Here is an 18,805-nt window from a genome sequence, read left to right as displayed (position 1 = left end):
TTGATACGTTGTTAGCTTGTAGATCTGTTCTTTTTGTCACGTGACGCCTTCGCTCGAGTCCGTCTTGGGGCCATTGATGGCACACTGGGTTAAGAGTCTCATTATAGCACTGTATGATTTCTATAGTCCTGGAAATTTGAAAATTCATTGTTAACACTTGGGGTGCCAGAGGTTTATTAAAAAAATGTACGTTGAGTGCCAGGATTTTTAACCATTTTTTAGGAGCCCAGATACAGGCTTTTGAAGTCATAAGTTAACCAGGAAGTGGATTGGAGTCTAAATCTTCGGAAAATTATATCTCCTGGTGCTGCGAAGGGAAAAAAAAATGTTTAAAAAAAAAAACAAAATTGAAAAAAAAAAATATATATATATTTTTTTTTTTTTCCCAAAACCGTATATATACGGTTTTGGCACCCAATGTGTTAAAAATGTGTGGGAACCCTTTATACAATTTAACTCTAGTTTTGTTGAAAAAGTTACCTAGTATTACTTTAAGTTAAAAAAAAATAGTACTTTTTCCACCACTGACTGTTGCCCCGCCCTCCTCCCTCCCTAACAGCCGGAGTGGGAGGAGCCAGCACAGGAGGAGACTCCTCCCTCTCCTCCGCCCTCTCCTCGGCTCTCTCCTCCCCTCTGAAGCCCTCCAGCCTGGACCTGAACTACGGGGCCCTGCCCGAGAGCCGGCTGATGGCCCCCCCGGGGGTCCCCACGGGGGTCCCGCCGCCCGGTGGGGGACCCCTCAACTCCTCCTCCTCCTCCGCGGTGGGGGCGGGGGGCCCCCGGGCGGGCGTGGGGGGGTCCCCCATCCAGCCCGCCGTGCGGACCCAGATGTGGCTGAGCGAGCAGATGGAGTACCGCCCCCCAGGGGGAGGGGCTGAGCCGGGGGCGGGGCTGTCGGCCTGGACGCACGACCAGCAGCACCGCGACAGGCTGCGGCAGGAGGCGGAGCTTAACCAGGTAGGAACCAATGAGAAGGAAGAGTTTGGGTTTAGTATGGTTTAACCCGTTCGATGCTGGAACGCATACTGACACATATTTTGCTGTAACCATTATTTTAAATTCTATTTGTTTTTTAACCCTTTAAGACCTGGAACTGTGTCATTTTTAGATTTGAGCTAAAAAGCATTATTTTACACTTTGGCTATTAAAAAAATAGCAGATCTACAAGCTCATAAAGTGCCGCGCTATGAGCTTGTAGATCTGCTATTTTTGAAAAATCGTGAAAATGTGTGCAAATCTTTTAATATATATTGTTTTAAAGCGAAAATGTTTAACTCAAATCTTTGCTTCCGGGGGGTCCCTGGAACATATATGTTTAGATGGGGGTCCGCGGCCAAGTACATGTCATTTTGGGGGTCCTTGACATGGAAAAAAGAACCACTGATATTATGGCGACATACGTTTTTTCAAAAAAACTGTCGAATCCCCCAGAAGCTAAGATTTAAGTTACAAATGTTCGCTTTTGTAACTCAAATCTCAAGATTTGCAAAAAAATAACGATTTTTCAAAAATAGCAGATCTACAAGCTCATAGCGCGGCACCGTGTAAAATAATGCTTTTTAGCTCAAATCAAAAAGTGACACAGATGCGTTCCAGGTCTTAAATCGTGAAAATGTCTTTGAATTACATTTTTTTAAAGCAACATTTTTTAACTGAAATCTTCTGGGGGATTCTACAAATCTCTTCTAAATCCTGTTTTTTAAAAACTGTTTTTTTTTAAACTTATGTTGCTTCAATATCAGTGGCTCTCAAACTTTTTTCATGTCAAGGACCCCCAAAAGGATATGTATTTGGCCATGGAACCCCCCCCCCCATCTCAGGGACCCCCAGAAGCAAAGATTTGAGTTAAAAAAAATATATATATTCAAAGACTTGCACAAATGTTCCACGTTTTTTCATAAAAATGCGGCCCTCGGTGCCGTGCTAGATGAGCTTGCAGATCTGCTATTTGTTGAATAGCCAAAGAAATCTTAAAATGACACACAGATGCGTTCCCGGTCTTAACTCTTTTCCTGCCATTGACGAGATCTCTCGTTTTTCTCCGCATGGCTCAGCCAGCCGTCGACGAGAAAAACGAGATTTTTGAATTTTGTTTATTACAAAGGAAGCAGGAGATAACGCGATGCGAAGATTTTCTGCTCCATTCACTTCAATGTTAAAAAATAAACCGAGACAAAATTCACATTTCACCTATTTTTGCAATGTTATTCTGTGGCAGGGAAGGGGGTAGATTGTGTATATACTCTGGCAGTTAAAGAGTTCATGGATTAAAATGTACTCAGCATCTGTTTTGGGGGCGGCCATAGCTGAGTGGTTAGTGAGCCCGCCTAGGGAGCCAGAGGCCCTGGTTGCCCCAGGTTCGATTCCAGGCCAGGCCAGCATATGTGTCGATGAAATGAAATTTGTCCCTGAGCAAGACTCTTAACCCCTAATTGCTCACAGGTTCTCATTGGAAACAAGACCGCAAGGACTTTCATGAACGACCTGTTAAAAGGAATTATCTTTTTTTTTTTAATCTTTTGTTTGACTGACATGTGTGTGTAGTTGGTTTGACAATAAACACACAACAACACAACAATCAACTTCATCAAAACTATATTTCATATTTCAGCATTTCATTTCATAGTTTTTTTATTTTCCCAAAGATTGTGTGACTCCTCTCTCTTTGAGAGAGAGAGGAGTCCTCTCGCTCTTTGAGTAGCACTGCTGTAGAGCAGCGGTTTCAACCAGTGGTCCGGGGACCACCAAGTGGTCCTCGAGGGGGTCCCCCAGCCAAATGAATAGTTAGGAACCAAATGGACCCTTATATGTCTGTAACTCTGAGAGTGTACAAATGCAACCAAATGGACCCTTACAGGTCTGTGACTCTGAGAGTGTACAAATGGAACCAAATGGACCCGTTAGGGTCCATTTGGTTCCATTTGTACACTCTCAGAGTTACATGAACACTAATGATGGGGATACAGTGTCGATTGGGAGTGGGACCCCCAATAAAACCTAAATGGTTGAGTCCATGGCATATTTGATCAAATAGGGGTCCGTGGCGTGGGCTAATATGTGTCAATGTGGGGGTCCTTGACGCGAAAAAGGTTGAAAACCACTGCTTTAGAGAACTGAATGAATGGACGGACGGACGGACGGACGGACGGTGGACGGTGGTCATTCTAGCAGTGTGTCCTCTGTTGGTCCCAGCGGCAGGGTTCAGCTTTCAGCTTCTGAGTAACACACACACACACACACACACACGCACACACGCACACACACACACACACACACACACACACACACACACACACACACACACACACACACACACACACACACACACACACACACACACACACACACAAATAAAAACCCCAACACATTCCTATAGTTTCATTTTAAACTACTTAGTTTATTTCAGCAGTGCTCGTGTGCGTGCGCGTGCGTGTGTGCCCATGCACGTGTGTGTGTGTGTGTGTGTGTGTGTGTGTGTGTGTGTGTGTGTGTGTGTGTGTGTGTGTGTGTGTGTGTGTGTGTGTGTGTGTGACAGAGTTGTGTTTCTTTCTCTGGTGACATGCAGTATATCAACCACAGTGATTACAGTGACTACAGGTGAGGTGTCGCCCTCCTGTGGTTCAGTCAGGTTTTACAGCATTGATCACACACATCAGACATCGTGTCTTTCTTTATGTGAGTTTAAAACACAGTGAAATCCTCAGTGTTCATTAAACCATCTGAACTCAGTGATTTTAAATCATTTATCATGCAGATACAGTGATTTGACATCATTTAACCCATTAAGACCTGGAACTGTGTCATTTTTAGATTTGAGCTAAAAAGGATTATTTTACACTTTGGGCTATTCAAAAATAGCAGATCTACAAGTTCATAGGGCGGCACCGAGTGCCGCGCTATGAGCTTGTAGATCTGCTATTTTTGAAAAATCGTGAAAATGTGTGCAAATCTTTGAATGTATATATTTTTAAAGCGAACATTTTTAACTCAAATCTTTGCTTCTGGGGGGTCCCTGGAACAAAAATATTTTGATGTGGGTCCGCGGCCAAATACATATAATTTTGGGGGTTCTTGACATGAAAAAGATTGAGCACCACTGATATATAAACATACGTTATTCAGAAAACTGTTGGGATTTAGGAGACATGTAGAATCGGCTTCAGGTCTCAATGGGTTAAATCATTTATCATGCAGATACAGTGATTGTAAGTCATGCACAGTGAATATATGATATATATATATATATATATATGGGCCAAACAGACATAGTGTAAGTAGAGTTGTACTGATACTGATACCAGGATCAGTGAAGCTGCAGATAGATTCTGCTTAAAATGCTGGTATCGGCGAGGGGTGCATTTCTCCTTTCCGACATGTCGCCTTTCCGACGTTGACGAACCCTATACCTAACCCTAACCCTAACCCTAACCGCACGCGGAAGCCACTAGTTGGAGTGGTGAGATGTCGGAATGGAGAGTGAACACCATCGGCGAGTAAGCCCGTCTATGTCGATCCGATACCACGTCATTTATAACATGATTATATTTAATTTACAGTCATATTTTGAATCTGGTAATCCGGTATGGGGAAGGACAAAAACAACATCGGTACATCTCTATATGTGGTCTTATTATTATTTGACTAACTTGTGGCTAAACTTTACAACAACAAAAAAAAATCTTTAATTCAATTTAGCCAAATTATTCGTATCCCCTCACAATGCGACGCGTTGTGAGCTTGTAGATCTGCTATTTTCAAACATTTTAGTACTTTTACTTTCGGTGCTTTAAGTACATTTTGATACCAATGCTTTTGCACTTTTACTGACGAAAATTTTTAATTTCAGACTTTTACTTTTAACAGAGTATTTCTGCATTGCAGTATTGATACTTTTACTTGAGTAAAAACTCGTTTCCAGCACCGCACACACACTGGTATCGGGTCGGTAGACGGTATGGACCGTAAAGCGTGAATGGACCTGGGTGTGGGATCGGGGAAGGGAACGTGGCTGCCATGAGTGTTGATTTTGACATCAAATTTTGATGTAGTTTCATAGTCATATCTTATTCATCTGAAAAGTTTTATTTTTAGTCTAGTTTTAGTCGACTAAATATAAATCTACAGTTTATTTAGTCGACTAAAATGTATGTTGGTGGTGCCTTGATGGCGTCATAATGGCTGTTTTTACACTTGGTTGCATGATGACAATAGCAGATCTACAAGCTCACAACTGAGCTTGTAGATCTGCTATTTTCAGAGCGCAACACCCGAGCGCAACCAAACATAACATTTTATTTGTTGACGAAATTGTCAATATATTTAGTCTCAGTTTTAGTCATCATAGCTTAGTTTTTATTTAGTTTTTATTTAGTTTTCATTTAGTTTTTATTTAGTTTTCATTTAGTTTTTATTTAGTTTTTATTTAGTTTTTATTTAGTTTTTATTTAGTTTTTATTTAGTTTTTATTTATTATTTAGTTTTTATTTAGTTTTTATTTAGATTTCGTCCGTGAAAAAAGGCAGTCGACGAAAAAGAATATCCGTCATAGTTTTAATCGCCGAAATCAACACGTAAGTCCTCACATGAGCAGCACGATGATGTAGATGAGCAGCAGACAGATGAGGATGAGGCAGAAGTTGACGAACAGCTCCTGCATGTTCTTCTTGGCCTGAGGAGGAACCTCCACGGCCTGGGACGCACGCCGCATGGCGCTGCGCGTCAGGTGCTGCACCTTCTCCATCACCGCAACAACCACCACCCACCACTAGGGGGGCGCTATAGGGGAGGAGGAGGGGCTTTAGAGGGTCGTGGAAGGGGGCGAGGCCGGGGGACGGACGGACGGACGTCCTGGACGGTCACGTGGTCACTGTAGTTGTTTGGGTGGATTTGAAGACGTCTTGTGGACGTGGTTTGCGGTGACGTGACGTCTAAACGCTGAGACTATAATGTCACCCTCTTGTTTTTACGAGGCTGGTGTCTCACTGCTGCCCCCCTGTGGCTGCTGGTGACGGCACAGCTGCTGCACAGCTGGACTGAGGGGGGTCTGAAGGTTCAAGTTCAACAGGACAGGAAGCAGAGAGAGAGAGAGAGAGAGAGAGAGAATCATAAGTTATGTATGATGATGATAACATTATAATTTGAGTCAGTGGCGCAGCCAGAACGCTATAGGCTGGGCACGCATGCACGCGCGCCTGACCCACGCTCGCGAACATTTGCGGTTATTGCGCGTTTTTTATTGCGTGTTAGGCGTTTTTTTGTTACATTATTTGGGTTTTAGGGTTAGGGTTGGGTTAGGGTTAATATGTTATTTCATTAGGGTTAGGGTTAGGGTTGGGTTAGGGTTAATATGTTATTTCATTCTTATTTTTGCCTGATTTTACTGATTTTTTTTTTAATCCAAAAATGTACTATACATTTTTTTTTGCAAAATGGATTGGGTGGGCCAGCTCTCTCTATGTGGGTGGGCCACGGCCCACCCAGGCCCACCCATGGCTGCGCCCCTGATTTGAGGGTTTCTGACAGCATGGATATTGACTACTATGCATCCCATGTGGCTGAGAGGGTTATCCTGGGTGTTGAGTGGCACACTGTGTGTGTGTGTGTGTGTGTGTGTGTGTGTGTGTGTGTGTGTGTGTGTGTGTGTGTGTGTGTGTGTGTGTGTGTGTGTGTGTGTGTGTGTGTGTGTGTGTGTGTGTGTGTGTTGTGTGTGCGTGTGTGCGTGTGTGCGTGTGTGTGTGTGTGTGTGTGTTGTGTGTGTGTGTGTGTTGTGTGTGCGTGTGTGTGTGTGTGTGTGTGTGTGTGTGTGTGTGTGTGTGTGTGTGTGTGTGCGTGTGTGTGTGTGTGTGTGTGCGCGTGTGTGCGTCTGTGTGTGTGTGTGTTTGTGTGTGCGTGTGTGCGTGTGTGTGTGTGTGTGTGTGTGTGTGTGTGTGTGTGTGTGTGTGTGTGTGTGTGTGTGTGTGTGTGTGTGTGTGTGTGTGTGTGTGTGTGTGTGTGTGTGAGAGAGTAAAGAGATAACAGAAGTGTGAGTGCTCTAAGTGACAGGCTGTTGACAGGTTTTATCTGGAGTCACGACCCCTCTCTGGGTGCCAGCCTGGTGCCAACCCCCCCCCCCCGCCTGATATTTCATATTCCATCCTGATTGGCTAAGGTTGGCTTCCAAAGTCTGCAGTATTGGTCCGTTTTGAACAAAATCAAATCATAAACACAGTGTGCGATTTCCGTGAAAATTTGCACTCACATTCCCACTAGGCCGAGGAAGAAATGCCACCCTTTTCACATTGGCCTGTTATAGCGCCACCAGGAGGCCACAATAACCGACGTGACCTGGCGGAGACCTGTGCTCCGAGGAGCACTTTTTCTAGTTTAAAATGAGATCCCTGTGCACTCAAATCATGATGACATTTAAGACATACAAATATACACTACTATGCAGAACGTCATACAATGAGCTTACAGGTTACTGGTATGAAACACAATAAATAATGTGTAGGTTAAGACTTTGACTTTGACCGGGGCCAGTTTGGAATGTCAGCCTCCTGAAGGTGATTCTTTAGGACAGTTTTGAAAGTGAGTAGGGTTTTACACTCCTTTTACTCCTTTGGGTAGGGCATTCCACATTTCTGTTGTGTAAACGAGTTCATTCCCTTGTTTTTGCCAAATCTGGGTTGAACATGATCCGTGGAGCTTCCTCTGGTGTTATGATCGTGGACTTCATTTACGTTTAGGAAGTATTTTGACAAATACAGGGGGATGCCAATGTTGTGGTGTATCTTGAAGACCAGGCCCATAGCAAGTTGCTGTACTCTGTCCTCAACCCTAAGCCATCCAACCCTAGCAAAATGAGCAGGGGTTAGATGGGTTGTGTGGTTGAGGCCAAGTGGAAGGTCACCTTGTTCCTCCGACTCACACGGCTTTGAACAGAGTGACAATAGTCCTTTATTTACATCCAGCATCACTCTGTTGGCCTTTCTGAGTAGAGACCACAGACCATGCTTCCAGGTTAACTCGCTGAGTGCCAGAATTATTTCTGGCTATGTTGTCGCAGTGCCAGAGATTTTTTCAAAGTAAAAAAAAAGGGCGGCCATAGCTGAACGGTTAGTGAGCCCGCCTAGGGAGCCAGAGGCCCTGGTTGCCCCAGGTTCAATTCCAGGCCACGCCAGCATATGTGTCGATGAAATGAAATTTGTCCCTGAGCAAGACTCTTAACCCCTAATTGCTCACAGGTTCTCATTGGAAACAAGACCGCAAGGACTTTCATGAACGACCTGTTAAAAGGAATTATCCTTATCCTTATGCTTAGGAAGCGAGATACAGCCTTTTTCAGTTATAAGTTAAACAAGGAGTGGATGGAGCTGCAAATCTTCAGATAATGATATCTTGGGTTCCGATTTTTTTTGTTTTAAAAAAAAAGAAAGAAAAGAAAAGAGTTTTTTTAACTATTTTTTTCAAAAACATGTGAAACACGTTGATTGGCTCGTTGCACCATAGCGGTGAAACACGTGAATAGCAATACTTTACTGGAGTGTTTCCAATGTTCAATACTTTTTTACTTCTACTCCACTACATCTCAGAGGCAAATACAGTACTTTTACTCCACTACAATTATTTGAAAACTTGAGTTACTAGTTACTTTGCAGATATAAATTATGATATTATAAAACACACATTAACCACTTCAGCCCCTATTTTATACATAGGCTATTTGAAAATATCAGATCTACAAGCTCACAACGCGTTGTGAGCTTGTAGATCTGCTATTTTCAAACATTTCGGTACTTCTACTTTTGGTACTTTAAGTATATTTTAATGCCAATACTTCGGTACTTTTACTCAAGTAGCATTTTGAACACAGGCCTTTTACTTTGTAACAGAGTATTTCTATATTGCGGTAATGCTACTTTTACTGAAGTAAAATATCTGAGTTATTTTTCCACCACTGGAGGGGGGGTTCGTATAGAGCACCATGGGGGGGGGGGAACGGGACAGCCTGGCGAGGAATCCACCCTTAGATTAACAGACCCGGGGGGGGGGGGGGGGCTTGGCTGACAAGTGGCTGTGAAATGCCATAACCCCCTCCTCCCCCCGGAGAGTTCCTAGAGTCAAGTACACACACTGACTGACCTCTACATGTCTGTTCTGTAGAGTCTGATCCTCTCTCTCTTATCCTATAGCTGTGTCACTCTCTCTACACCATGAGTTCAACAAGTACATTAACCTGCTGGAACCAAGGGGCCACAGCCGGACATATTTACAATGAGGCCGATACAGAAGAGAGACAGTTCATATGAATGGCCAGTAGGGGGCCTGCAGGTGTCAGAAAGGATATTCTCTCATTGTAAGCGGATGGGTTTTTGACAAACTTTAGACTAGAGATTTTCTTACCTTAATAAACATCGTCATAAATTCTTCCAGTCACTAGTTTAAAGTCTCCTTTCAATCACCCTGATATGTGTTATATATCCGCCCGTGGGGAGGGGTGACCGTGGGCCGGGGAGTGCCGCGACGGGAACGCGTGCGGGGGAGAAACCGCGCGACAGGACGTGCATTAACCCCAAGTTTGCAACTGCTTTGGCCTGCGCCCTTCACCGGGTATGGTCTAGTAACTATAAACACTATTATATTGACATGAACTTATAGCTGAAGTACAGGCTCACCACACACACACACACACAGACACACACTTATCTTATCTTATCTTCTCTCTCTAAGAGGACTTGAACCCTCGTCCGCCTGATGCTCCTACACGTCGTCAGCTCTGCCCCCCGCAGGCAGCTGACAGTAATTACAACTCCCCACAGACTCGTTAGTGAGCTTTAACGAGACTGATTTGTTTAGTCTGAGGCACCGAGACACATCACTCACACATTACACACATTACACACACACACATAACACACACACACACACACACACACACACACATAACACACACACACACACACACACACACACACACACACACACACACACACACACACACACACACACATAGTCCTGGGTAGATGTCATTCTGCGTTTCATTCTGTGGTGCATGGCGGTGTATAGTCCAGTGGTTCTCAACCAGTGGTCCGGGGACCACCAGTGGTCCTTGAGGGGGGTTCCAGGTGGTCCCCAGCTAAATGATAGGAGAGTTGGTAACCAAATGGACCCTTATTAGATCTGTAACTCTTGAGAGCGTAAAATGAAACCAAATGGACCCGTACGGGTCCATTTGGTTTCATTTTACGCTCTCAAGAGTTAAATGATTGTTAAAGTTATACACTGCAGGTCCACAAATAACGATTTTTAGCAGCCTCTGCTGGTCATTACCGTCACTGCAGGCCGTTCGTTTATTCCTCTGTTACCCAGAATTCCATTTGTTTTCCCCGGAAGACGGAATCGTTTCAAAAAGCGTCCTTTTAATTGTTTTATGCTAAATGTATCTGTGGATCGTTTCTCTTAGCCAGTGGAGCTTTAGTTACCGTGAGCTGTGTTTTCTTTTGATGTTGTTTTTCGATCTTCAAATCATACAATCTCTTGAAATCAGCGTGAGTTTCCTTTTTGTTATTAGCGCGGTAGTTCCTGGCCAAACAGGAAACCGGTGCGGTAGTTCCTGGCCAAACAGGAAACCGGTGCAGTAGTTTCTGGCCAAACAGGAAACCGGTGCAGTAGTTCCTGGCCAAACAGGAAACCGGTGCATTTCCGCTTCCGTTTTCCGGCCAGATGACGTCATTTTCGCGGGAAAGACACCCCTATCACCGTTCAATAGAAAATATACAAATAAAAGGCTTTCGGGGGTGAAATTCATGGAGTGGGTGTTGTGAAACTTTTGCCACTCACAAAAGATATACAATTTAACTTTAGTTTTGTTGACAAAGTTACCTAGTATTACTTTAAACATCTGCATTACTTAAATTACAAGAAGTCTGACACAATCAGAGAATGTAGAAGAATAGTTATATTGATCAACGTTTGCCAGTCATCTCTCCTTATGGAGGACAGTTTGACATGCATTAGGGCTACGGACCCCCATTTAATGGCATTTCTATCTCTGGGACCCCAATTCATATTGTAAAATCAATGTTAATTTAACTCTGAGAGTGTACAAATGGAACCAAATGGACCCGTTAGGGTCCATTTGGTTCCATTTGTACACTCTAGGAGTTACAGACCCATAAGGGTTCATTTGGTTCCTATCCATCATTTACCTGGGGACCCCCTGGAACCCCCTCAAGGACCCCTGGTCCCCCCTGGTCCCCGGACCCCACTTTGAGAACCACTGAAATAGAGCACCGAAAGTCTGGATATGAAAACCACTGATATAGTCCAAGACAAATAGGAACCCAAGACCCGCCATCCAGTGGTGTGTTTTATTTAGCCGGGGACCACCTGGTACCCCGCTAAGGACCCCCGGGGGTCCCCGGACCCCACTTTGAGAACCAATGCTTTAGCCCCATGGTCACTGAACTAAACGTTTGGACCCCATCGTCACACAAACAAACAAACTGTCCATGAGCAACACGCTTAACAACAACTGCCAAAAGAGTGCTCATCAGAACCACCTGAGCAGCCATCAGCTGGGTGAAGCTGAAACTCTCCCTAAGCAGCAAGAAAACCGCAAACAAATGATCCAGCTTGTTTTGAAGTGGTGTGTGTGTGTGTGTGTGTGTGTGTGTGTGTGTGTGTGTGTGTGTGTGTGTGTGTGTGTGTGTGTGTGTGTGTGTGTGTGTGTGTGTGTGTGTGTGTGTGTGTGTGTGTGTGTGTGTGTGTGTGTGTGTGTGTGTGTGTGTGTGTGTGTGTGTGTGTGTGGGGGGGGCTTACTGTTCTAGAGGCACACATTTCCTCCATTAGTCTTTGGCCTCCGGTCGGAACTTTCCATGATGGCAACTGGGAATGGTGTGTGTGTGTGTGTGTGTGTGTGTGAGTGAGTGAGTGAGTGAGTGAGTGTGTGTGTACACACACACACACACACACACACACACACAAGTACTGTACTTAAGTACAATTTTGAGGTATTTGTACTTTACTCAAGTATTTCCAATTTCCAATACTTTTACTTCTACTCCACTATATTTCAGATCCAAATATTGTACTTTTACTCCACTACAATTACTTGACAACTTTAGTTACTAGTTACTTTTCAGCTATAAATTATTACAAGATAAAACATACATTAACCACTTTAGACCTATTTTATACATAATCTATTTGAACATGGCCGATCTACAAGCGCGACGCGTTGTGAGCTTGTAGATCTGCTATTTTCAAACATTTTAGTACTTTTGGTAGTTTAAGTACATTTTGCTGCGCGAGACACAAAAGGACGCTCTGCTTCCAAATTCCGCCGATTTTCGCCGTTTTTTTTCTCTCACGCCGTTAGGTGAACCCCCCAAGGTTGGTGCCCTGTGCTGCGCTGCTTTTATCCGCCAGATTTTGGGACGTTCTCGGTACATTTTGCACCATTACGGTACGTTCATCATCGGTGGCGAGTGCCTCTAACAGCCGCTGCTGGCTGCGTGCACGCAACGAAGCAATGCGAGGCGACGCGAGGCAACACTCATACAATCACGTGCAGCATGCGTCCCCTCCCCCTGCGCCTAATGGCTGTACATGGGGCCGACGCGTGCTTCAGCGTGAGTGTGTGAGTGTGGCTTCAGGAAGTGAATTCCTAGCCTCGATCTCCAGGCTTTTATTTTTTAGTTTTGCTAAAATATAAAAGCTTGGAAATTCCTGTCCCAGCTGTTGGTACGCAAAAGCGCCTCGCGTCGTCTGATGTGGTGCGCATTATTTATTTTGGGTGCGCATGCGCACCTGTTATGTGCAGCCCTGTACATTGCAGTATTGGTACTTTTGACCGTTGGTAAACACAAAGGGGATTAACTGTTCGTCGCGCAGAGAAAATGAATTATAACCGGAGCTTTACCTTCGCTTGTAAGGCCACGTTAAAACTACGGTGTCTGGCCGAAACCAGGGCAAAACCAGTTAACTCCACATAAAACCATTTCCAGGAAACGGACAAACAGGAAGTGGGCGGAAAATCTTCGGATGACGTTATATTTCCGGATCCGGGTGAGCGGAAAGTGAACCTGATGACGGGAGTTACACAGAACTGCGCCATCATTTATAAAACTATTTAAACATTTCCGGACGGGAATTCCCATCCGTGGCAATGAAAGAGTTAAGTAGGGCACTCATTTACGAAAAAAGGAAAAAAACACAAAAAGGCAAAATATAGAGATAAGCGACAATATGTTGGCAGCTTTATGTCTTGTACCTTACACTAATAATATCTATAAATGTCTGCTCATCATCGCTGAGTCACATTGCTGCTATGAAGCTCATGAAACTATTTAATGCTCAAGAAGAACACAGCTATGTGTGCAAATGGAACCAAATGGACCGGTTCCATTTGTACACTCTCAGAGTTACATTAACATTGATTTTATAATATAAATTGGGGTCCCAGAGGTATAAATGCCATTAAATGGGGGTCCGTAGCCCTAATGTATGTCAAACTGGGGGGTCCTTGACATTAAAATGGTTGAGAATCACTGCTAGAAATCTTTATAAACCTTCTCCTATTGGGTTCCCTGGCTTATCTTTTCAAATGGGGGTCCGCGGGCTAATAAGTGTCAATTTGGGGGTCCTTGACATGAAAAAGTTTGAGAACCACTGCTATTGTTTACTGAGACACTACACTGTCTCTCTGTATTCTATGATCCTATAGTTTACTGAGACACTACACTGTCTCTCTGTATTCTATGATCCTATAGTTTACTGAGACACTACACTGTCTCTCTGTATTCTATGATCCTATAGTTTACTGAGACACTACACTGTCTCTGTATTCTATGATCCTATAGTTTACTGAGACACTACACTGTCTCTCTGTATTCTATGATCCTATAGTTTACTGAGACACTACACTGTCTCTGTGTATTCTATGATCCTATAGTTTACTGAGACACTACACTGTCTCTCTGTATTCTATGATCCTATAGTTTACTGAGACACTACACTGTCTCTGTATTCTATGATCCTATAGTTTACTGAGACACTACACTGTCTCTGTATTCTATGATCCTATAGTTTACTGAGACACTACACTGTCTCTGTATTCTATGATCCTATAGTTTACTGAGACACTACACTGTCTCTGTATTCTATGATCCTATAGTTTACTGAGACACTACACTGTCTCTGTATTCTATGATCCTATAGTTTACTGAGACACTACACTGTCTCTCTGTATTCTATGATCCTATAGTTTACTGAGACACTACACTGTCTCTCTGTATTCTATGATCATATAGTTTACTGAGACACTACACTGTCTCTGTATTCTATGATCCTATAGTTTACTGAGACACTACACTGTCTCTCTGTATTCTATGATCCTATAGTTTACTGAGACACTACACTGTCTCTGTATTCTATGATCCTATAGTTTACTGAGACACTACACTGTCTCTGTATTCTATGATCCTATAGTTTACTGAGACACTACACTGTCTCTCTGTATTCTATGATCCTATAGTTTACTGAGACACTACACTGTCTCTGTATTCTATGATCCTATAGTTTACTGAGACACTACACTGTCTCTCTGTATTCTATGATCCTATAGTTTACTGAGACACTACACTGTCTCTCTGTATTCTATGATCCTATAGTTTACTGAGACACTACACTGTCTCTGTATTCTATGATCCTATAGTTTACTGAGACACTACACTGTCTCTCTGTATTCTATGATCCTATAGTTTACTGAGACACTACACTGTCTCTGTATTCTATGTATGTGTTTACCTTGTTTTCTGTAAGTCACTCTGGATAAATAAAGAGTCTGATAAATGACTCATTCGTAAATTGTAAATGGTCTTACCTTCTTCAGAGCTTCAAGAATCTGTTGGTGGGTCTGCCCGTGTGTCCGTCTGTCTGTTGGTGGGTCTGTGCGTCCGTCTGTCTGTTTGTGTGTCTGTGCGTCTGTCTGCAGTACACAGGATGTAACTCTGCTGTTGACCAAAACAATGTGGATGAAGTTTATGAGAGGAAACTGAGGGAGAGGAGAGGAGAGGAAAGGAGAGGGGAGGGGAGAGGAGAAACAGTTGCTATGGGGTTTTGAATAGTTAAATACCTAATTAGTCCTAAATGTACACATGAGGTACAGTCAGACATTAAGGATAAAATAATAACACGATAATATCCTTGGAGACATGTTTCCATTTTGGTCCTATGTATTCAATTCATCAACACATATAAAATAATAACACACACATGTCATCAACACATACAGTATAAAACACTATTATGTACAAAGGAGAAACAAGATAAATGTTGGCAGTGAATGACTCAAACAGACAGACAGACAGACAGACAGACAGACATGTTAACTCAGCTAGCATCTCTCTCTCTCTCTCTCTCTCTCTCTCTCTCTCTCTCTCTCTCTCTCTCTCTCCTTATAAGGACATGAACACAAACTGTCTCACTGCTCTCTTTACTTTAACCCCTTCAGTCCAGGAACAAGTCATTTTACAATGTATTTGGCCGTTCAAGAATAGCAGATTATGAGCTTGTAGATCTGCAATTTTTGATATAGCAGATATATATATATAGCCTATATTTTAAACATTTGTAACTCAATTCTTTGCCTCTGGGGGGTCCCTGGAACAACATATTTTGAGATGGGGGTCCACGGCCAAATACATAGAGTATCTAAAACCAGTGAGTTGGTATAATGTCAGTGCTGCTCCAACTTTTACATGTCAAGGACCCCCAAATTGACACTTATTAGCCCCGCGGACCCCCATTTAAAAAGATAAGCCTCAGGGACCCCCATAAGAGAAGATTTCTACAGCTCTAGCAGTGATTCTCAACCATTTTAATTTCAAGGACCCCCAGTTTGACATGCATTAGGGCTACAGACCCCCATTTAATGGCATTTCTATCTCTGGGACCCCAATTTATATAATAAAATCAATGTTAATGTAACTCTGAGAGTGTACAAATGGAACCAAATGGACCCGTTAGGGTCCATTTGGTTCCATTTGTACACTCTCAGAGTTACAGACCCATAAGGGTCCATTTGGTTCCTATCCATCATTTAGCTGGGGACCCCCTGGAACCCCCTCAAGTACCCCTGGGGGTCCCCTGACCCCACTTTGAGAACCAATGCATTATAGACCATTAGACGCACGCACGTACGCACGCACGCACGCACGCACGCACGCACGCACGCACGCACGCACGCACGCACGCACGCACGCTGGTTATGACTGAGTGAAAATGAGTCGATGGCACTTGAACCCATGATGACATCACATAATCCTGATAGGAGAGTGTGTGTGTGTGTGTGTGTGTGTGTGTGTGTGTGTGTGGTGTGTAACATAATTCACTGCTCTGCTGTAGGTTGACTATCTGTTACATGTAGGTCCTTATCACACTATAATGTCTCGTACACACACACACACACACACACACACACACTGTTAGCTTAATATACGTCAATGGACAATGCTACTCTGTCATTAACCCTGACCTTCACTGCCCTCCGAGAAGAGAGAGAGAGAGAGAGAGAGAGAGAGAGAGAGAGAGAGAGAGAGAGAGAGAGAGAGAGAGAGAGAGAGAGAGAGAGAGAGAGAGAGAGAGAGAGAGAGAGAGAGAGAGAGAGAGAGAAGAGAGAAGAGAGAGAGAGAGAGAGAGAGAGAGAGAGAGAGAGAGAGAGAGAGAGAGAGAGAGCTGCTGAATGCCTGGTTGACTCAGCTTTAGAGGAGATGCCAAAAGAGATACAATACTAGGAACAGAGTAGACAACACACACACACACACACACACACACACACACACACACACACACACACACACACTGTTGATGATAGCCAGGTGTCTGCACATAGCTGGGTCTATTAATAAGTCAAGTATTGTTGTGAGGGGGGGGGGTGTATGTGTCACAGTTAAATATCCTATTTGTGTTTAAAAGTCAATGAAACACATACTGCATGGGTTATTTATGTTAATTCCAGGGATGTGGCTCATTAGCATATTCATGAGGGGTTGTTCCTGCAGCCGTGGCATAATTAACAGATCCTGTAATTGTTAATGAGGGCACAGACATGGCCGAGTTGGGGCCCACCTAAAGGCCCAGGTAGAACCCACTTAACCCATTAAGACCTGGAACGCATCTGTGTCACTTTTTGATTTGAGCTAAAAAAAACATTATTTTATACTTTGGCTATTCAAAAATAGCAGATATACAAGCTCATAGCGCGTGTTGCGCTACGAGCTTTAAATCGTGAACATGTGTGTAAATCTTTGAATATATATTATTTTACATTTTTAACTCAAATCTTTGCTTCTGGGGGGTCCCTGTAACAACATATTTTGAGATGGGGGTCAGCGGTCAAATAAATCATTGCGAGGGTCCTTGACATGAACCAGTTTGAGCATCACTGATATAGAAACATAGGTTTTTCAGAAAACTGTTGAGATTTAGAAGACAAGTTCCGGTAGGAGACACAAAGAGTCTCCTTTGTGTCTCCTACCGGAACCGCTGCCTACCTGCTGGTCATCAAATGATTGCCTTATAGGAATGAGACAAAAACAAACAAATATCCATGAATTCAAGTCTCCATGGAGTTTGTACTGTAAGTGATAGAACAAATAGATTTTGGGGGTGAACTATCCCTTTAATCGATATAAACCTGAGGCCGATTATACAAATTCCTTCTACATCAGTGGTTCTCAAACGTTTTGGTGTCAAGGACCCCCAAAATGTTATTTATTTTGCCGCCGACCCCCCCCCCCCTCCATCTTTTGTGCCAGGGACCCCCAGAAGAGAACATTTTTGTTAAAAAATTCCGTGTAGATTTAACACAGAGACACAATGTCTCCACATCAAACATCAAACACTGCTTTGTCCTCAAACACGTTCCCAGCTGCTGTCAAGAATGGCACACACACACACACGCACACACACGCACACACACGCACACACATGCACACACACACACACACACACACACACACACACACACACACACACACACACACACACACACACACACACACACGTTTGTATTACTATACTTGTGAGGACAATCAACACTTTAGGACAGCTATTGTATGAATGCCATTTAGAAAATAAAAATATTTTTCCCCTTTTTAACCGTAAGCCTAAAGCCGAAAAACAGCCGCTATTTTTCGGTGCACGACACTGGCGCGCAACTAAGTATAAATCATGTTTAACGCTAAATCCAATCCCTAAACCTATAACCTCTAGATGTCTAATCCTAACCTGAATGTTTTTCTGATTGTAAACGTATCTCTAAACAATGTTTTTTCTAACAATAAAACAACCATTTGTCTTGTGAGGACCAGGAAACGGTCCTCACAATGTAGATTTCTTCAAATTCTACTATACTTGGTCCTCTGGCAAGTATAGTGATACACACACACGCACGCACGCACGCACGCACGCACACACACACACACACACACACACACACACACACACACACACACACACACACACACACACACACACACACACACAATAATTTCAGGTTGATGAGGGACAGCTGCAGACGACACAGACGGTGTTGAGAGATGTGAGTGACTCCACGGTCACTGTCAGCACCGGCTGGAACACAAAGTGTTGAACGTTATGAAGACTTCTCTCTTTCTGGGCAGAGATTTGAACACTTTTTTTGTGGGCAGTCGTCTGGTGGCTTCTTTGCAACAAGAGCCCCCCCCCCGCCCTGTGAAGCCCCCCCAACACTGTGGCTGCTTGTTACATCATGGACAGTTTTATTCGGAATGAATGAATGGAT

The 18,805-nt window shown here is 43.5% G+C and overlaps 2 protein-coding genes across 3 annotated transcripts in view; one reads left to right on the top strand and one right to left on the bottom strand.

Annotated features, from left to right (window-relative positions):
* cep85l (centrosomal protein 85L) overlaps window positions 1-18,805 on the top strand; it is a 93,512-nt gene that overhangs the window by 54,763 nt on the left and 19,944 nt on the right. For both annotated transcript variants that reach the window (XM_084082634.1, XM_084082633.1), the window contains exon 6: window positions 560-957. In XM_084082634.1, the coding sequence (XP_083938760.1) occupies window positions 560-957 (398 nt within the window). The remainder of the gene's footprint in view (window positions 1-559; window positions 958-18,805) is intronic.
* On the bottom strand, window positions 3,079-5,953 carry pln1 (phospholamban 1). Its single transcript, XM_084082662.1, has 2 exons — window positions 5,583-5,953; window positions 3,079-3,215 (listed from the first exon to the last, which is right to left on the bottom strand). Exons 1-2 carry the CDS (start codon window positions 5,738-5,740, stop codon window positions 3,209-3,211), a joined length of 165 nt encoding a protein of 54 aa, XP_083938788.1. The 5' UTR covers window positions 5,741-5,953; the 3' UTR covers window positions 3,079-3,208.

Source organism: Gymnoscopelus microlampas, assembly GCF_963454915.1.
Source record: "Gymnoscopelus microlampas genome assembly, chromosome: 16".
NCBI lineage: Eukaryota > Metazoa > Chordata > Actinopteri > Myctophiformes > Myctophidae > Gymnoscopelus > Gymnoscopelus microlampas.
This window is presented reverse-complemented; position numbering and strand designations above follow the sequence as displayed.

Excerpts from the sequence above, each read along its gene's own strand:
- pln1 (XM_084082662.1), bottom strand. The coding sequence starts at position 5,740 with ATGGAGAAGGTGCAGCACCTGACGCGCAGCGCCATGCGGCGTGCGTCC.